Consider the following 22,291-nt stretch of genomic DNA (forward strand, 5'->3'; position numbering starts at 1 on the left):
ATATTTCTCTCTCCTATTTGTGGGTTATTCTCGTATTGTTACAGAGTATTGTGCCTTTATGTTCCTTCTTGTATGTTCATGTTGTATTACTCTTATATACCTGCATCATTATGAACCTTTGGATCTATTGTACAGATCTATAATAATCCATGTGCTCTCTCAAAAATCTTTTGTGGGTTTCCTGAATAATGCTTATCTTAGCAACTTTGTGCCAGGTGACTGAATTTTAGTTCTAGTCTGCATCTCAAAATGCCATACATACATCATTATGACCTATGAATTTATATTTCATAATTCACGAACATTTATTCTAAGTGTACCTTCCATAAATATTATATATTATCTGTGATGCAGTTTTTTTTTATTATTATAGGTTGATTTTGGATTTAGCAAGAAACTTGGGCCTAGTAGCAAAACGTGGACATTTTGTGGCACGCCTGAGTATGTAGCCCCCGAGATCATCCTCAACAAGGGTCACGACAAAGCGGTGGATTACTGGTCAATTGGCATCCTCATGTATGAACTGCTGACTGGAACGTAAGTAACAGTGTACATAACACGAGGATGAAGTGTAGTGATCTCTGACTCCTTACATGGTAATCATTGTTACTTTGTTCTCTCATACTTAGACAAATATGCAATGCAGTTTAGAATTGTATGATATATATATTTAACCGTACAGTACATACTACAGTCTTAGAATTCTCTTGTGTAAGTGAGGTACCTAGGAAGGCTAGATTATTTGAATGACTTGTGGCAGAGTGGAATTCGATGTCTTAAATTATTGTAAAGATGTTGGTTCTTATGTAGCACTTTGTGATAGAACACAAGACAGTAATAGAACACAAGGCACTTTTGTCATCCTTCACACAGTTGTGCAGCGACACTTTACAGACACTGTTCCGGACATCCAAAAATAAGAATAACAACAATAACCAATCACCAGAGTTGAAACCTATATCCATTCTCGAAGATGGAGACTAATGCCCAACTAATGCAGAGATACTGGCGTTCCATACATATACATAACTGGTCAACACTTACCAGTGAGGGAGCTCAAACCAACACAAAAATTCTGGAAATGTTAGTGTTATAGTCACTTTGGAAATTATTGCAGGTCACAGAATATCCAGTCTGTGACTGCCTCCCTCCCTCTCTTCTTGCCTTAGCTGCAAGAAACATGTCCCTCGTATTCTCGCCCGTACATCATTTTCCATTTGGAAAGCAAAAACCTGGTGTCTGAAAGAGAAAGAGGGTCTGTCTTGTAACCTGGCTATTGTCGAGCTCTGTCTACAGAGAAAAAAAACTCTCGTCTCCTATTCCAGAGTCGCCAGGCACCTCAGTGCCCAGTAGTGCCTTCCTGTACTCTCACTCCAACTTACAGGCAGCTCATAAAGATGATGTTTCTAACTTTTCACCTTCTGTTAACTATAGTATACCAAAACTTACACAGTCCTCTTCAGTTGTTTGTTCGACGCTTGCACCTCAATCCCAAAGATCCTCAAAATTTGCCACCATGAGACCTGGCAATAATACTATTATTCCTTTACAAACCTTGATCTCTCACCAGTTGCTGAAGACTTAATCTTCTCTTACATCATTAGCAGAAATACACATACCCTCACACTTTTCCTGTCCTCTTCAGACACAAGAAGTTGCTCTTTCCTTTACAGACTCCATCACTTGAGCCAACTAGGCTTTAACTACTATTCCCATCCATGATGGCCACCAGCGCCTCTATCCCATTTTCCTCCCACTTCCTACACAATACACACTGTCCACCTCCCTGCTTCTAGAGTCACTTCAAGCCAATACTGCCTGTCTTGAAGATACACAGCTGGAAATGGATTTCAACAAGCCCTTGTCTGAATCAAAAACATGCTTCGTGACTGGCTACAACTTGACATTAATATCAGCATTACCCCTCCCTCGAGGGGAATGCATTACAAGCTACCCAAAAATAGGACTCCTGCATCCTATTGTGCTTTATGTACTATAATAGTTATGCTAGATTGCTAGTCAACACACTTTTTTTTTTTCTTTTTTTGGCTGGGACCCTACTTTCAGAATAACGAACATGTAGACTTGGCTGCTGGGTCTGCTATTCGTGATCTGTCATCTCCCAGAATATTTTTTTTTTTATACTATTTTCTAGTACTTTCCTGAGACTCTAAAGCCCTTGGCAGTGGCATCGCTCTGAGTTAGAGGCGGACAAATTACTTTCCATCAAACTGCAATTTGGCGTCTGGCCATCTTCCTCCCATCATTTTCGAGCAGAGGACACCTTACTCACACCTTCACGAGTCGGCCACACAAGTCTCTCACATGCACATTATGTAAATAAATCTATGATACCTATTTACAGAAAGTGCCAGATGGCTTTGACAGTTACTTAATCATCTGTTAACAGACTTTCCTATCTATCAGAGACCACAAAGAATTCACTTTCGACATCTTCAACATCCAGACACTCACTGTAACTGTCTTCCTCACTGAAAGCCCCCCCACCATTGATGCAGACTCCATCTTTAACTTTTTAATAAAAAGCAACTTATTGGACCAACTGGGACATAAATTTTACAACTTTGATAACCCTGAGTTTTACTAACCCGTACAATTTAAGCCACCTATATACATTCAGTGCTTATTTTTTTATATAATAATGTACATATACAGTATTAGTTAGAAATACTAATGTGTTTTGAAAATATTAGCATTCAGTTGTACAATAAATGAATTCACACTTGTAGTGACTTTTTCCCTCTATTCCACAGGCCACCTTTTACAGCTTCAGATCCAATGAAAACATACAATATTATTCTAAAAGGCATCGACATGATTGACTATCCACAACATGTGACCCGCAATTCTATCTCACTAATCAAGAGACTTTGTCGGGAGAGCCCGGCGGAAAGACTTGGATATCAGCGAAATGGCATACAAGATATCAAGAAACACAAGTTAGTACTTATTCTCATTATTTCCAATCATGTTTCTAATAATGTTGGTAGAATTACCGACAATATGTAAAGTAAAAGGACACAAGTGCAACTAATGTGACACTTTATTGTGGTAGTATTACTACTACTACTACAACTTTTGTCACTACTACTACTACTACCACTAGTATTGCACCTCACTCTGAGCCTATATATACCCTCTGTGTCCATGTACTGTTTGTAACGGCTTGACAAAGCTCCTGGAGAGCGAAACGTTGCCACAATAAAATGTCACATTAGTTGCACTTGTGTCCTTTTATGATAATGTTTCTTTTTTATTTTTATTTGTATTTTAAAATAACTAAGAGCGGATAGCGGGACGGTGACCCTGGGAATCAACAAGTAAACTACTCCTCTTTGTTGACAGGTGGTTCCTAGGGTTTGACTGGGATGGACTGCGAGCAAGATCACTCCAACCACCAATAATTCCAAAGGTATGGAATACTAATGTCATATCACATCTCTGTACTATACAATATGCTGTCAAAGTATTAAGTCATTATTCTTATTGTCCAACCTAGGTGGGTCTTAGGGTAGGTCAGATAGACAAAAATTGGATAATAGATTTCATCTTCCAGGTAAAAAAACATCTTTGCCTAATCATATAACTTATTTTACTCAACCATAGGACATTTGCCTGGAATAATTGATTTAATTTTATTTGACTTTCAAATATATTTCCGGTTGATACATTTTATCTGCTTTCAGAACTATCCTCCTAAAGCTAGATAATAGCACTAGTCAGTGATCGAGTTATTGAATTATATCATTATTATTATTATAAAAAAAAATGAAGTGCTAAACTATCGAGTAATTGAGGTAATAGATCCGCTCTGGCTGGAAAGTCTGACCGGATAGTAAATGAAGGTTTGTATTCTGAAAACTACACCTATCCATGACATTTCTCAAACACTTGTGTCAGTGGACCTTGGTGAGTGAGTAGAAGTAAAACGAGAGGCTAAGTTTGGGCTCCACATAATAAATCGGCTGCTTATGTACAGCTTCACTTAGGTCTGATCCAGCCCTCTTCTCAGCTTCTCTAGTCTCACTTGCCTCCACACTACCCACAGCTCACTTCTACTGTGAATCCCACAGCTCACTTCTACTGTGAATCCCACAATCTAGATTCCCTCTACTGTTCTGTAATCCATCCCTCGTTGTCGGGTGGCCTTCCAGTGAGACCAGGTGGCTATCCAGCAGACCTGATGGCAAAAATAATACTGAAAGTTGCCTGTGTATCAGTGAGTAGCAACTGATGGTGTACTGTTCCTAGCATTCATTCCATTTTGACCGTCTGAAAAAAAAAAAAGTTACGCTATTAGTGCTCTTTATAAGTACAGTGGACCCTCGAGTTTCGGCAGCCTCGACTTTCGTGAAATTCGACCTTCGGCGAGTTTTTTTTTTTTAATTCGGCCTCGAGTTTCGTGATTAGACTCGTGTTTTGGCAACCGTCCGGTACCCGTCTGCCCGTCACCGCACACACCAAGCCAGTCTCCCACGACATTCATGCTCAGTGTGCCACTGTTCACCAACACGTGACCATCATCCCGCAGGTTCATACGTAATAATCCATTGTTTTTTGTGATTACAACTGCTAAATAAGTCGCCATGAGCCCAAGGAAAGCTAGTACAAGCCCTTTGGTAAAGAAAGTGAGGAACACGATCGAATTCAAGAAGGAAATCATTGAAAAATATGAGAGTGGAGTGCGTGTTACAGAGCTTGCCAGGATGTATGGCAAACCCCATTCAACCATCACTTCAATTGTGGCAAAAGGAAAGGAAATTAAGTGTGCTGTTGTTGCAAAAGGGGTGGATATGCTGACAAAAAGGAGATCACAAATCCTCGAAGAAGTGGAGAGGTTATTGTTGGTGTGGATTACCGAAAAACAGTTAGCAGGAGATAGTATTACGCAGTCGATATGTGAAAAGGCAAGGCAGTTACATGACGATCTCGTAAAGAAAATACCTGCAACAAGTGGTGATGCTTGTGATTTTAAGGCCAGCAAAGGTTGGTTTGAGAGATTTAAGAAGTGTAGTGGCATTCACAGTGTGATAAGGCATGGTGAGGCTGCCAGTTCTGACAAAATTGCAGCTGAGAAGTTTGTACAGGAGTTCAAGGAGTGCTTAGACACTGGAGAATTCAAACCCCAACAAGTGTTTAATTGTGACAAAACAGGCCTACAACACGCAGGAGGAAGCGGCACTCCCAGGACACAAGCCTATGAAGGATAGGCTTACTCTCATGTTTTGTAGTAATGCTAGTGGGGATTTTAAAGTGAAGCCTTTACTGGTGTATCACTCTGAAAATCCCAGAGTGTTCAAGAAATACAGTGTCACCAAGAGTAATTTGTGTGTGATGTGGAAGGCTAACAGTAAGGCATGGGTCACAAGGGATATTTTCCTAGACTGGTTTAATGAAGCGTTTGGCCCCAGTGTGAAGAAATACCTCCTGGAAAATAAACTGTCACTCAAGTGCCTGCTGTTACTGGACAATGCTCCTGCTCATCCTCCAGACTTGGAAGAGCAAATAGTGGAGGAGTTTAGTTACATCACGGTGAAGTTCTTGCCCTCTAATACAACTCCTCTCCTCCAGCCCATGGACCAGCAGGTCATTTCAAACTTCAAAAAACTCTACACAAAAGCAGTGTTTCAAAAGTGCTTTGAAGTGACCTCAGACACTGAATTGACCCTAAGAGAGTTCTGGAAAGATCACTTTAATATCCTCCATTGCATAAACCTTATAGGTAAGTCTTGGGAGGGGATGACTTCCAGGACTTTGAACTCTGCTTGGAGAAAACTGTGGCCAGATTGTGTAGAAGAGAGGGATTTTGAAGGGTTTGTGGCTGACCCTAAGGAGCCTATGCCAGTTGTGGAAACTATTGTGGCATTGGGGATGTCCCTGGGGTTGGAGGTGAGTGGTGAGGATGTGGAAGAGTTGGTGGAGGACCACAGGGAAGAGCTAACCACTGAAGAGCTGCAAGAGCTTCATCTGCAACAGCAAGAGATCACAGCTCAGGAAACTGCTGCAGAGGAGGAGGAAGAGAGATGGAGGAAGGTGCCTTCTTCAAAGATTAAGGACATTTGTGCAAAGTGGACTGAAGTGCAAACATTTATGGATGAACTTCACCCTAACAAAGCTGTTGCAGGCCGTATTGGCAACATGTACAATGACAGTGTTGTGTCCCACTTCAGGGAAATCTTAAAGAAACGCCAGAAACAGACCTCTCTGGACAGATATTTTGTGCAACAGGGGTCCAGTGACTCAAGTTGTTCCCAGTGGCATTAAAAGAAGGGAAGTAACTGCAGATATGGACTTCATACCTGAAGTCCTAATGGAAGGAGATTCTCCTTCCAAAAAATAGTGTACACCTTCCTCCTATCCTCTCCTCCCGTCTTCCATCCACGCAGAAGTCTTCAGTAAAGGTAAGTGTAATGTTATTATAATTTTTTTAAATGGATGTACTTGATTTCTGATTGTTTTCATTATGTAAATATTTAATTTGAAAAAAAAAAAAATTATTTTAATATTTTTTGGGTGTCTGGAATGGATTAATTTTATTTCCATTATTTCTTATGGGGAAAATGGTTTCGAGTTTCGTGAATTTCGACTTTCGGCAAGCTCTCTGCAACGGATTAATCACGAAACTCGGGTCCACTGTAGTTGGTTTTACTGAGCCTTGTTCAGTTAATTTTGAATGTGCCATCCTGGTGCACACCAGGTATAAGAGAAACACTAGCACTACCCAGTCACCTTGAGGGCCACCGCAGTTCAGGATCTGCGAGTGGTTTCTATTCATCCATTCTCAAAGTAGGTTCCCCACATAGAAATTAATTTTACGTCAGAAGTAACAAGTTCTCTATTCTGATATTCCAGTGACAGTGATATCTAGACCACTGCACAGACACGGACTCATCTTAGAACCCGGCACTGGTTTCAGATTCAAATTGTGGTAGTTTACAGTGAGGGTTTACAATGATTTGTATTGCAAAGAAAGCCACTATCATGCCTTGGCATTATGGGCAGTTTAAACTTAATAGATTACCGATTACTTAACACTAGACGTACAAAACAAGTTTGATCAGGTTGCACTAATTATATAACAGGTTATACTTCTATTAAATATATGTTCTTCAACATTTGCAGTAGGTTAAAATATGAAAATTTATTGTACTTTGAGCATTTACTAGGGGAGTAATCATATTTTGAGACGGTGGAGAATGATTTGGTAGCTTTGTAGGTAAAGTTAAGTACCGAGTACATGTATGTATTTAGTTTTGGGTGAGAAGGTAGTTTTAAGAAGAGTCTTGAATTGATGTACAGACAGGGTTCCTTTACTATTCACTGGTAATGAATTCCAAATTTTTGGGCCTTTTATGTGCATAGAGCTTTTACGTAGTGCGAGACGAACATGGGGAATATCAAAGAGTGATCTGTGTCTTGTGTTATGGTCGTGTGCCCTGTTAAGGTTGGTAAGGATAAGTTTGAGTGGAGGGTTTATATTTGAGTGAAGTGTTCTATGTATGTAGTAGGCACAATAATAAGTATGGATGTTCTTTATGGTGAATAAGTTTAGGCTTTTAAATATTGGTGAAATATGCTGTCTGGAGTGGGAACTTATTATTCTTACTTCAGATATAACTTCTTGCATGAGGCCAGTCCAGGTGTACTGCCCCTTACCACTAAAAACCTCTGACTCCAACTTCACTTTGACCATGGAACTGGCTTCTCCCACAGATTCTCCACACGTCAAAAGATAAACTGGCTGATGGCCATCTACCGAAAGACTTCAACAGACAATTGCTGATGCTAACACTATAACTCGCACACCTCGCTCACACTCAACCCTGCCTGGAGCCCTCTCCTCTGCAAGAAATTTTTAAAAACATTAATGGACCAAAAGCTTCTTCAGCTGATAATTCCTGAAGCCTTCTTTACAGACCTTCACAGGCCATCACATAGAAACTAGAAAGCTCAACCCAACATCGCAACAATCAGAGGCGGCTCCAGAATTTCTGTATTGGAAGGGGATGGAGGGAGGGGCATAGAGGTAGCTATCTGGTTGGACACACGATTCAAACACTGACACCTCATGGAGAGACACCCAGCATCTCTCTGCGAGATCTTCCAGGTCGAGATATCAGCTCTTCACATTAACAGACTGTTCAATCTATCAGAGAGCACACAGACTTCACATGTGATATCTTCAATGCCCTAACGTGCTCACACTGACTGACATCCTAACTGAAAGCTTCATCTTCAGTACAGACTCCCTCTATAACTCTTTTAATAAGAAACTTATCTATTACACCAAATATGACTAATTTTATGCCTCCACTAACTCTTAACCCCACTAACCCCTGCACCTCCTCCAACACTGAGTTCTATAAGTCATACAAGTTTACTCTTACTGAGAGGAAGTAAATGGCTGTGTTTAACCTTCCAGGGAAGGAAGGCTGTGACAATCCTTGTGGGAAGGGACGTTGTCCCTATCCTTATGGAAATGTGGCCTCCGCCAAATCTTGCAGGGAAGGGAAAGGGCTCTGTCAGACTTTGTGGGAAAGGTGAGGGTTCTGCCAAATCTTGTAGGGAAGGGAAATGGGTTCTGCCAAATCTTGCAGGGAAGAGGGATAGTGTCTGCCAAATCTTATGGGGAAGGTGGGAGTTTTTGTCAAATCTTGTAGGGAAGGGGGGATTGTCAAATCATGTGGGGAGAGGAAAAAAGCTCTGCCAAACTTTTCTGGGATGGTAGAGGGTTCTGCCAAATCTTTCAGGGAAGGTGGGGGGGGTCTCATCAGATCTTGCAGGGAAAGTGGGAGTCTCATGAAAACTCTACAGGGATGGTGGAGCTCCAATTTACCTTGTGGAAAGGGGGCTCTATCATATCTTTTGTGGAGTGGAAAGCTCCACCAAATCTTGTTGGAAGTATGGACTCCACCTTATCCTGACATGTGTGAAGAGCCCACTCCATTACTGCAGTTCACAAAAATCGTGCAAAAGGCATTTGCCATACTCGCACTCAAGAATCCAATCTTGTTGAATCAATCATGAGTCTATACTGTATGAAAGCTGTGGGGTTCCTGAAGATAAGATTTTTTTCATTTTTTTTATAGTAAGATTATTTATTTGCTCTGTTATGCATGCACTGATTTGAATAGTCATACTAAGAAAACAAAATATATAGTATGTAGTGAAAATGAAAAATCAGAATGCAAGTAGCTTCTAAGTAAACTGCACACTATTACAGATTTATGAAATTTGTTACAGATTAAAGGGCCTGCTGATGCTAGCAACTTCGATTCCTACCCAAGAGATGTTGATGTTCCAGGCGATGAGTTGAGTGGTTGGGACCTCGATTTTTAAACTCAACTTACACATACTGGTGTTTCATGTTCTGGAGGAATAAAATATGAAAAAACTACTCCTCCAGATTGAAATTTTGAGAAAATACAGCATAAACTATAATGCCTTTAAAGAAAACCTCAATTACTAGAAAGTTGTATATTCACTTAGAACATTTATATGGTGTTAGATAAATATATGAATATCAATTCCTCCTTTTATATACTGAAAAATGCAGATCATTTGTAACATTTGCATATTTTATTCTTACAGAGGATTGAAAAACTAAATTTCTTGCACGTTATACTGTACTCTAGTAAAGTATTTAAGGTCTTTCTTGGTGCCTCTGTGGAGATTTCTACCAAGCTGCTACCTCTGCATAAGGCATTCGTGGCTTGATTTTGGTTATTAAATTTACACACTGACAACACCTGGGTAGTTGTGCATCACTCTGGCCACCACAGTCAGATGTGTCTATATGTGCAGATATGTATTTACTGTACAGGTATATAATTTTAATTTATTCAAGAAGAATACTTAATATTTTTATTATACCTTAGTAAAGTATGTGTATGTAAAACTTTTATTTTTTTTATTAACACATCGGCCGTCTCCAAGGCAGGGTGGCCCCCCCAAAAAAAACTTACATCATTCACTCCATCACTGTCTTGCCAGAGGTGCACTTACACTACAGTTATAAAACTGCAACATTAACATCCCTCCTTCAGAGTACAGGCACTGTACATCCCATCTCCAGGACTCAAGTCTGACCTGCCAGTTTCTTTAAATCCCTTCCTCACACTCCAACAGCATTTCAAGTCCTAAAAACAATTTGTTTCCATTCATTCCTATCTAACATGCTCATGCATGTTTGCTGAAAGTCCAAGCCCCTCGCCCAAAAAACCTCCTTTATCCCTCTCCCTCCAACCTTTCCTAGGCCGACCACTACCCTGCCTTCCTTCCACTACAGATTTATGCACTCTCAAAGTCATTCTTTTTCGTTCCACCCTCTCTACATATCCAAACCACCTCAATAACCCCTCCTCAGCCCTCTGGATAATAGTTTTGGTAATCTCACACCTCCTCCTAATCTCCAAACTATGGATTCTCCACATGATATTCACACCACACATTGCCCTCAGACATGACATATAATATATACACTCACACGCACATACAAAATATATATTTGATTTAATTTTACATAGCTATAATTTTGTGCTGTACATACTGATCATCTGCTCCTTCCTGTACAGTACTACACTGTTAGGAAAACTACTACCAAACTATAAATTGTAGAATTATTAGAAGTCCCCTTGTTAGTGAAACACAATCATTGCCAAAAAAAAAAAAAAAAAAAAAAAAAAAAAAAAAAAAAAAAACTTTGATTACAGTGATCATTGGTTCAGTGTGAGTTGTAAGTTTGTTATATCAGGTTCATCAAGCTTTGGTTGTTGGCACATGAAGGTTTTGGAGAATTTTTCTTAATTTTGTTTCTGTGTATGGAATTTGATAAATTAAATTTTAATAATACAGCAAAATTAATTACTTCATATACACTTTTTCAAAGGTGTCACCAGTTAATGTAAATTATTATTTTGTAATAAATTTGTTGTATTTTTATTTAAAATAGTTACATTAAGTACTTTACCCATGTAAGGAATATAATATATGATAATTTCAATGAATGCTGTTACTTCTTAAAGGGGATCCACATCTTGTTGATGCATTTTAATTTTCCTATATGATTTTAGCAGTTCTTATTTTTTCCCCATATATTCAGAAGAAAGTTTACAAGTGTAGACAGGTGCAGAAACATGTCGTAATAACTTTCACAAATAGGCACAGCGGCTTTTCCCTATTTTTGCAAATGAAATAGCAATATGCTAATGCTAAATGATTAAGATATACGGTTTTGCAATTTAACATTAGCTCAATATTCTTTCACAATTCTAATATTCTTTCACAAGTGCGCTGATAATATTTATACCATTTCTACACCAATGCAGTAGTCTGCATAACAGTAAATCTTCTATTTTTTTGTGAGAATAAAAATTCAAAGTGGAAAGCAAAAGAATGTAAGAGGGGCATGGGGACATGACTAATGAACAGAGGAAATGTTATTTTAGTGCCAGGAATGTCTTGTTTATTCTGGACCCTATTCGGAAATCGGCATCTTTTGAAATATGTGTGAAATTGGCAAAATTGCTAAATTCTGACCACTGTATTGGATAGTTGAAATCGGTAAATGGGTGGTTTCTTATACTCATTCGATAGAAAAAATGGAGTTCTAGCGAAATAGTTATGATTTCTGTCGACAAGTACACTGGAATTGGCCGAAAATAGGGCTCAAAGTGGGCAAAATCGCCGATGCATAAACATCGTCGAGACCGCTAACTTCGCAAGAGCATAATTCCATGAGTTTTCCATCAAATTTCATACTTTTGGTGTCATTATGATAGGGGAAAGATTCTCTATCTTTTCATATGAAAAAATAATTTTTTTTTTTTTTTTTGAAATTTGGCCGACCCTGAGAACAAGTCTCTGAGAGGGCCTGTCGACCCTGAAAGGTCGAATCAAATTAAGTATCCTGTCACATCAATTTTTTTTAATTTCAGGGGATATTTGTACATTTTAATTTTATATAGTGTACAGTTTTCATGTGCCTGTCTAGCTATGAGGTTTGTTAATTTTATTTTGATTGTATTTGACAGAGTTGTCATATTTTGCTTCATGTGAAAGTGAATTCTTTATTAATATTCAAAAGTTGTTTAAGTCTATAAGAAGAGGCATAAATGGAAATCTGTTTTGGCATCTAATTTTTTTTTTATAATATTCTTGAGTCATGTCCAGAATGAATGAGTGGATAAAACTGTATGTACACAATGTTCCCAAATTTGATTAGTGTACATGTATATACATCTGTCAAGTTTCCAGGATGAGTGAGCAAATGTACATATTAATCTTGAAGTTGAACGTTGCTTAGACAACGGTGTTGAATATGACTGAATACGTACACAAAATATAAGGTCAAAGGAAAATATATGGAACCTGCTTAAAAGATGTCGTATAGCCACAGTCACTTTTGCACAAGCTAAGCATTAAGATTATGTATGTTAGGATATGTATGTGTGCTGTTCTCATGAGTAGATATATCATAAGTCTTCTTGATCTTTGATCCAAGTACCCACCATGTGGGTTAACACAAGCAGATAATTGCCCTCACTAACCTGTGAAATTGTTGTTCTTCAAGACAGTCTCTCAATACAGTCTTTACTTTTCAACGACCCGGTTATACACTGTGAAGTCGTCCACCCCAGAAACTTACAAAATGTAACAAAGGATGAAAGGGAAATAGTTTTGGGTAAATACATCTCGGCACTTTGACATAAAAATTTGTTTAGCTATTCATACGTTGGTCTATTCATATTGATAGTGTGTTCGCAAATTGGGATATTAGTTTATTTTAATTATTTGAAAGTTTTATAAGTTTTTATCATTGCCTTGTGAGAGTGACAGTTTATGCTGTTTTAAACTGCTGTGAATACTAGCAGGTCATTTGATAAATATATCAAGCTACATTAATTCCTAATATTGTATGTGGTCTTATATATATTATACATGTATATCAGTCATCTGTGATCATCTAGTAATATAGAACAACTCTTTCCTAGTTTGTCACAACTAATAATGTAGATGAGAGTGAAGTGGGAACATTCAAAGATGCTCATATATACAGTGGACCCCCGGTTTGCGATATTAACCCTTTCAGGGTCCTTCCTGTAGATCTACGGCTTTACGTTCAGGGTCCAAACCATAGATCTACACTAAAATTCTAGCGGCGTCAAATTTAGCACGAGTAGGCTGGTAGGCCTACATCTGAGAGAATGGGTCTGGGTGGTCAGTGTGCACACCATAGAAAAAATCTGGACACCCGCATGGTATTGTGGGAACGCTGGCAAAGTAGCTTTGTTCATAGTGCCTGGCGGCAAGGAAGCTCTCACTCCCCACTCACTCTCCGAGCGAATTCTGACTCTCCTCTTCACAACTTACAGTTCTAAGACTGATGGAAGTGGAGCTGAAGATGAATTCTATGGTTTTGAACCATATTGTACCATTGTGCCATATGGTACAATGTACCATATGGTACAATGTACCATATAGTACATTGTACCATATGGTACATTATACCATATGGTACAGGGACCCTAATGGAAATAAGTCTGTCTGACTTTTTTGGGTTATCCTAGGTTCTCCAAACATATGCTGCTAAGTATGATATTCTATGTAACTTTATTTGTGTATAACTAAATAAACTTACTTATGATGCCACATTCAGGTGTACAGAAATACAATTACGTAGATTATCATACATAGCAGCATACATATAAAATCTTAGGATAACCCAAAAAAGTCAGGGTGATTTATTTCAATAGTTATCCCTGTATCTGTACCATATGGTGTCCTGTACTGTATGGTACCCTGTACCATATGGCACCCTGTGCCATATGGTACCCTGTGCCATATGGTAACCCTGTACCATATGGTACTCTACACATATGCTGCTATGTATGATAATTCTATGTAACTGTATTTGTGTATACCTGAATAAATTTACTTACTTACCCTGTACCATGTTATCCTGTGCATGGTACTCTATACCATATGGTACCCTGTAACATATGATACTGTGTACCATATGGTCAATAGGTGTTGGTGGCATGAGACACCAGCCAAGACTGAGTGAGTGGCGACGCAAGCTAGCTACTGACTCCGCAGTTTCCGAGACAAAGTGCTTTGTCATCCACCTCAAGGAACACGTCAGGTTCCTGTATACTTGTAAATATATAATAGAACATTACTAATATACAACATTTTTGCATATTTTTGTTGTAAACAACTATTGTAAACAAAATAATAATGAAAATATTAGTGTTTATTGTGTTGAATACAACAGTACCATATGGTACAATGAACCATATGGTATCATTGTACTGTATGGTACAATGTACCATATGGTACCATTGCATCATATGGTACCATAAGGTACCATATGGTACCATAAGGTACCATTGCACCATATGGCACCATTGTATTCAACACAATAACCGCACTAATATTTTCATCATTTTGTTTACAATAAACTTGTAAACAAGTTTTGTAAGCAATTTATTTATTTATTTATTTATTTAAAAATTTGTGCACACATACAGAGGTACAAAAAATACAGATAAGAGCAGCATGCCAAAGCCACTTATACTATGCATAGCATTACGGGCTGGCTTAAAATTAACTTAAGATGAACTAAGCAATGATGACATCAGTGATAAAACTTTAATGATAAACAGATTAGTGCAGTTATTGCATGGAATACAATGAGTGTACACTAATATAATATACATTATACTGGTCTCACAGGCCACAAATGTTATTAGAAAAAGAAAAAATAGAAAAAAAAGAAAAAAGTATAAAAAACGTAAAATAAAAAAATGGGATTTTGCGGAAGCCACTGATATTGCCGCCACCCGGTCATTTTGGGTCAACTTCCCGCCGCTGTATCTCGGTAAGTACTGATCAGAAATTTTTGTTTTTTGTCTTATTACCTTCACAAAAATATACTCTTTAATTCTGTAAGAATTTAATTCTGTAAGAATTAAAGAGTATTTTTTTTTTTCAAAATTTCTTGGACACTGGAGCACCACTTCAGATTTTGGCCTTGGACCCTGAAGGGGTTAATCAGTTCCTGAGAGCTCATCGTAAACCAAAATTATCGAAAAACAAATAAATTTTCCCCGTAAGAAATAATGGAAATCAAATTAATCCGTGCAAGACACCCAAAACTATGAAAAAAAATTTTACCACATGAAATATTAAGTTTAATGCAATAGAATAATTACAATAACAATAGAATAATTGACACTTACCTTTGATGATTGATGGGATGGGAGGAGGGGAGAGTGTCGAAGTTGTTACTGTTTAGAAGGGGAATCCCCTTCCATTAGGACTTGAGGTAGCAAGCCACATTGCACACATTTCCTTAATCTTTGAAGTAGGCAACTTCTTCAATTTCTCTATCCCCTCCTCCGAAGCAGTTTCCTCAGGTCTGCTGGCCTTTTGCTGTTGAAGATGATCTAGCAGCTCATCAGTGATTAGTTCTTCGTTGTCCTCCACCAACTCTTTCACATCCTCCCCACTAACCTCCAACCCCAAGGACTTCCCCAATGCCACAATGGATTCCTCAACTGGCATACACTTCTCAGGGTTAGCCTCAAACCCTTCAAAATCCCTTTTGTCTACACATTCTGGCCACAGTTTTTTCCAAGCAGAGTTCAAGGTCCTCTTAGTCGCTCCCTCCTAAGCCTTACCTATAAGGTTTATACAATTGAGGATATTAAAGTGATCCTTCCAAAACTCTAAAAGAGTCAATTGAGTTTCTGTGGTTACTACAAAGCACTTTTGAAACATAGCTTTTGTGTACAGTTTCTTGAAGTTGGAAATGACCTGCTGGTCCATGGGCTGCAGGAGAAGAGTGGTATTAAGAGGCAAAAACTTGACCTTAATGAAGCTCATGTCCCCAGAAAGTCGCTCTGCCAAGTCTGTAGGATGACCAGGGGCATTGTCTAATACCAGGAGGCACTTAAGGTCTAATTTCTTTTCAATTAGGTAATTTTTCACATTGGAGGCAAATGCATGGTGTAATCAGTCATAAAAAAAGTCCCTAGTGACCCATGCCTTACTGTTTGCCCTCCACAGCACACACAAATTAGCCTTGAGGACATTGTTTTGCCTGAATGCTCTGGGAGTTTCTGATTGATACACCAATAAAGGCTTCACTTTGCAATCACCATTAGCTTTGGCACACATCAGAAGAGTAAGCCTGTCTTTCATAGGCTTATGTCCTGGGAGTGCCTTTTCCTCCTGAGTAATGTAGGTCCTGCTTGGCAATTTCTTCCAAAACAGGGCTGTTTTGTCACAATTAAACACTTGTTCAGGTTTCAATTCTTCACTATGTAATCCTTGAATTTCTTCACATATTTTTCAGCTGCTTTTTGGTCCGAACTGGCAGCCTCACCATGCCTAATCACACTATGTATACCACTACAATTCTTAAGTCTTTCAAACCAACCTTTGCTGGCCTTAAATTCACTCACATCACCACTAGTTGCAGGCAATTTCTTTACCAAATCGTCATGCAACTGCCTAGCCTTTTCACAAATGATCGCTTGAGAGATGCTATCTCCTGTTATCTGTTTTTCATTTATCCAGACCAATAACAGTCTCTCAACATCTTCTAACACTTGCAGTCGCTGTTTCGTAATCACAGTTGCACCTTTTGCAAGAACAGCTTCCTTGATTGCCGTTTTCCTGGTCACTATAGTAGAGATGGTTGATTGGGGTTTAGTATACAACCTGGCCAGCTCCGACACACGCACTCCACTTTCGTACTTTGCAATTATCTCTTTCTTCATTTCAATAGTCATTAGCACCCTTTTTCTCGAAAGGTTGGCACTAGAAGCTTTCTTGGGGCCCATGGTGACTTATTTTGCAGAAACAAGCACCAAAAGCAGTGATAATATGGAATGTACCGAATGTATCCTTAGATGCACGCACACTGGCTGGCTTGTAAACACTGGCACACATGGGGCAGTTCAGGCCACACGTGGACACATCTCGTACAAATCGCATCGAATACCGGGTTTTCTAACGGGAACCGAGGCGAATATTTTGCGTTAAAATGCAACGAATACCAGATTTATCGGATACCGATGCCATCGTATACCGGGGGTCCACTATATATACATGTGTATATATATATATATATATTTTTTTTTTTTTTTTCAACAAGTCGGCCATCTCCCACCGAGGCAGGGTGACCCAAAAAAGAAAGAAAATCCCCAAAAAGAAAATACTTTCATCATCATTCAACACTTTCACCACACTCGCACATTATCACTGTTTTTGCAGAGGTGCTCAGAATACAACAGTTTAGAAGCATACACATATAAAGATACACAACATATCCCTCCAAACTGCCAATATCCTAAACCCCTCCTTTAAAGTGCAGGCATTGTACTTCCCATTTCCAGGACTCAAGTCCGACTATATGAAAATAACCGGTTTCCCTGAATCCCTTCACTAAATATTACCCTGCTCACACTCCAACAGATCATCAGGTCCCAAGTACCATTCGTCTCCATTCACTCCTATCTAACACGCTTGCTGGAAGTCCAAGCTCCTTGCCCACAAAACCTTCTTTACCCCGTCTCTCAAACCCTTTCGAGGACGACCCCTACCCCGCCTTCCTTCCCCTATAAATTTATATGCTTTCCATGTCATTCTACTTTGATCCATTCTCTCTAAATGACCAAACCACCTCAACAACCCCTCTTCTGCCCTCTGACTAATACTTTTATTAACTCCACACCTTTTCCTAATTTCCACACTCCGAATTTTCTGCATAATATTTACACCACACATTGCCCTTAAACAGGACATCTCCACTGCCTCCAACCGTCTCCTCGCTGCTGCATTTACCACCCAAGCTTCACACCCATATAAGAGTGTTGGTACTACTATACTTTCATACATTCCCTTCTTTGCCTCCATAGACAACGTTTTTTGACTCCACATATACCTCAACGCACCACTCACCTTTTTTCCCTCATCAATTCTATGATTAACCTCATCCTTCATAAATCCATCCGCTGACACGTCAACTCCCAAGTATCTGAAAACATTCACTTCTTCCATACTCCTCCTCCCCAATTTGATATCCAATTTTTCTTTATCCAAGTCATTTGACACCCTCATCACCTTACTCTTTTCTGTGTTCACTTTCAACTTTCTGCCTTTACACACATTCCCAAACTCATCCACTAACCTTTGCAATTTTTCTTTAGAATCTCCCATAAGCACAGTATCATCACCAAAAAGTAACTGTGTCAGTTCCCATTTTGAATTTGATTCCCCAAAATTTAATCCCACTCCTCTCCCGAACACCCTAGCATTTACTTCCTTTACAACCCCATCTATAAATATATTAAACAACCATGGTGACATAACACATCCCTGTCTAAGACCTACTTTTACCGGAAAGTAGTCTCCCTCTCTTCTACACACCCTAACCTGAGCCTCACTATCCTCATAAAAACTCTTTACAGCATTTAATAACTTACCACCTATTCCACATACTTGCAACATCTGCCACATTGCTCCTCTATCCACTCTATCATATGCCTTTTCTAAATCCATAAATGCAATAAAAACTTCCCTACCTTTATCTAAATACTGTTCACATATATGCTTCAATGTAAACACTTGATCTACACATCCCCTACCCACTCTGAAACCTCCTTGCAATCCTACATTCTGTCTTACCTCTAATTCTTTCAATTATAACCCTACCGTACACTTTTCCTGGTATACTCAGTAAACTTATTCCTCTATAATTTTTACAGTCTCTTTTGTCCCCTTTCCCTTTATATAAAGGGACTATACATGCTCTCCGCCAATCCCTAGGTACCTTCCCCTCTTTCATACATTTATTAAACAAAAGTACCAACCACTCCAACACTATATCCCCCCCTGCTTTTAACATTTCTGTCATGATCCCATCAGTTCCAGCTGCTTTACCCCCTTTCATTTTACGTAATGCCTCACGTACCTCCCCCACACTTACATTCTGCTCTTCTTCACTCCTAAAAGATGGTATACCTCCCTGACCAGTGCATGAAATTACTGCCTCTCTTTCTTCCTTAACATTTAAAAGTTCCTCAAAATATTCTCGCCATCTACCTAATACCTCCATCTCCCCATCTACTAACTCCCCTACTCTGTTTTTAACTGACAAATCCATACTTTCCCTAGGCTTTCTTAACTTGTTTAACTCACTCCAAAATTTTTTCTTATTTTCATTAAAATTTCTTGACAGTGCCTCTCCCACTATCATCTGCTCTCCTTTTGCACTCTCTCACCACTCTCTTTACCTTTCTTTTACTCTCCATATACTCTGCTCTTCTTATAACACTTCTGCTTTGTAAAAACCTCTCATATGCTACCTTTTTCTCTTTTATCACACCCTTTACTTCATCATTCCACCAATCACTCCTCTTTCCTCCTGCCCCCACCCTCCTATAACCACAAACTTCTGCCCCACATTCTAATACTGCATTTTTAAAACTATTCCAACCCTCTTCAACCCCCCCACTACTCATCTTTGCACTAGCCCACCTTTCTGCCAATAGTCCCTTATATCTCATCCGAACTTCCTCCTCCCTTAGCTTATACACTTTCACCTCCCTCTTACTTGTTGTTGCCACCTACCTCTTTTCCCATCTACCTCTTACTCTAACTGTAGCTACAACTAAATAATGATCTGATATATCAGTTGCCCCTCTATAAACATGTACATCCTGGAGCCTACCCATCAACCTTTTATCCACCAATACATAATCTAATAAACTACTTTCGTTACGTGCTACATCATACCTTGTATATTTATTTATCCTCTTTTTCATAAAATATGTATTACTTATTACCAAATCTCTTTCTACACATAGCTCAATTAAAGGCTCCCCATTTACATTTACCCCTGGCACCCCAAATTTACCTACTACTCCCTCCATAACATTTTGACCCACTTTAGCATTGAAATCCCCAACCACCATTACTCTCACACTTGATTCAAAACTCCCCACGCATTCACTCAACATTTCCCAAAATCTCTCTCTCTCCTCTACACTTCTCTATTCTCCAGGTGCATACACGCTTATTATAACCCACTTTTCACATCCAATCTTTATTTTACTCCACATAATCCTTGAATTAATACATTTATAGTCCCTCTTTTCCTGCCATAGCTTATCCTTCAACATTATTGCTACTCCTTCTTTAGCTCTAACTCTATTTGAAACCCCTGACCTAATCCCATTTATTCCTCTCCACTGAAACTCTCCCACCCCCTTCAGCTTTGTTTCACTTAAAGCCAGGACATCCAGCTTCTTCTCATTCATAACATCCACAATCATCTCTTTCTTATCATCTGCACAACATCCACGCACATTCAGACTTCCCACTTTGACAATTTTCTTCTTCTTATTCTTTTTAGTAATCTTTACAGGAAAAGGGGTTACTAGCCCATTGTTCCCGGCATTTTAGTTGACTTTTACAACACGCATGGCTTACAGAGGAAAGATTCTTATTCCACTTCCCCATGGATATAAAAGGAAAAGTAATAAGACCAAGAACTATTAAGAAAAAATCAAAGAAAACTCAGATGAGTGTGTATAAATAAATGTGTACATGTATGTGTAGTGTGACCTAAGTGTAAGTAGAAGTAGCAAGACATACCTGTAATCTTGCATATTTATGAGACAGACAAAAGACATCAGCAATCCTACCATCATGTAAAACAATCACAGGCTTTTGTTTTACACTCACTTGGCAGGACGGTAGTACCTCCCTGGGTGGTTGCTGTCTACCAACCTACTACCTATATATATATATATATATATATATATATATATATATATATATATATATATATATATATATATATATATATATATATATATATATATATATATATATATATATATATATATATATATATGCGCAATAAGATCACAGTAAACATGTGATTTCAGAATATGCAAAACAACCACTCTGAAAGAATAAGAAATTCCAAGCGCTTTTGTGACTACTCACATTATCAAGGAACTATGAAAGTAAAGCATCCAAGGAAGCTATATAAGGGGTCTGGCCGGCACCTCACTATCAGATCCCACAACGGTTTAAACACCTGACGCGCGCCGACCCAACTTGGATAGGTCCTTGGCACAACTCACCTCACAAACTATTCTACCCAAGAAATAAGAAATTTTAAAGATTATTTGTCCAGTGTATTATTAAATTCTTCCCAAATTCTATTAATTATAAATGGATCTAATTTATATAAACCAAAGGAAATATTCATATTATTGTCAAAACTGCTTTTTATGAAACAAGATTCAATTATATTCCTGTCGACCATGGACTTGCTTTATACTACTTTCTCAACTTTTTGAAAATCAATTGGATGGTTAAAATCTCTTACATGAATAAATAGAGCATTGGAATCTTGTCCAGTTCTAATGCTATATTTATGTTGTTTTAATCTTAGTTCGAGATTTTTACCAGTTTGACCGTAATAAACTTTATCGCAAATTTTACTAGGAATCTTATAGACACATCCATCAGCATTTTGGGGGGAATTCTTTATCAAAAGTTTTTTTACTGTATCAAGATTTTTGAATACAACTTTAATATTAAAAGTCTTAAGAAGAGAAGGCATATCAACCAAGTTTTCATGGTAAGGGAGAACCAAAAAGGGACAACCAAAAAGGGACAACCAGCCTTATTCATATAAAAATATGTTGGTTCTCCCTTACCATGAAAACTTGGTTGATATGCCTTCTCTTCTTAAGACTTTTAATATTAAAGTTGTATTCAAAAATCTTGATACAGTAAAAAAAACTTTTGATAAAGAATTCCCCCCAAAATGCTGATGGATGTGTCTATAAGATTCCTTGTAAAATTTGCGATAAAGTTTATTACGGTCAAACTGGTAAAAATCTCGAACTAAGATTAAAACAACATAAATATAGCATTAGAACTGGACAAGATTCCAATGCTCTATTTATTCATGTAAGAGATTTTAACCATCCAATTGATTTTCAAAAAGTTGAGAAAGTAGTATCAAGCAAGTCCATGGTCGACAGGAATATAATTGAATCTTGTTTCATAAAAAGCAGTTTTGACAATAATATGAATATTTCCTTTGGTTTATATAAATTAGATCCATTTATAATTAATAGAATTTGGGAAGAATTTAATAATACACTGGACAAATAATCTTTAAAATTTCTTATTTCTTGGGTAGAATAGTTTGTGAGGCGAGTTGTGCCAAGGACCT

The 22,291-nt window shown here is 38.3% G+C and overlaps 2 protein-coding genes across 4 annotated transcripts in view; one reads left to right on the forward strand and one right to left on the reverse strand.

Annotated features, from left to right (window-relative positions):
• LOC128688561 (Protein kinase, cGMP-dependent at 21D) overlaps positions 1-11,062 on the forward strand; it is an 885,484-nt gene extending 874,422 nt beyond the window's left edge. For both annotated transcript variants that reach the window (XM_053776430.2, XM_053776431.2), the window contains 4 exons: positions 374-537; positions 2,775-2,960; positions 3,367-3,433; positions 9,265-11,062. In XM_053776430.2, the coding sequence (XP_053632405.2) occupies positions 374-537; positions 2,775-2,960; positions 3,367-3,433; positions 9,265-9,360 (513 nt within the window). In that variant the 3' untranslated portion in view covers positions 9,361-11,062. The remainder of the gene's footprint in view (positions 1-373; positions 538-2,774; positions 2,961-3,366; positions 3,434-9,264) is intronic.
• The window catches only part of LOC128688564 (uncharacterized), a 144,635-nt gene that overhangs the window by 35,712 nt on the left and 86,632 nt on the right, over positions 1-22,291 (reverse strand). The gene's annotated exons all lie outside the window — the stretch shown is intronic.

This window comes from Cherax quadricarinatus, chromosome 13 (genome assembly GCF_038502225.1).
Source record: "Cherax quadricarinatus isolate ZL_2023a chromosome 13, ASM3850222v1, whole genome shotgun sequence".
NCBI classification, from domain to species: domain Eukaryota; kingdom Metazoa; phylum Arthropoda; class Malacostraca; order Decapoda; family Parastacidae; genus Cherax; species Cherax quadricarinatus.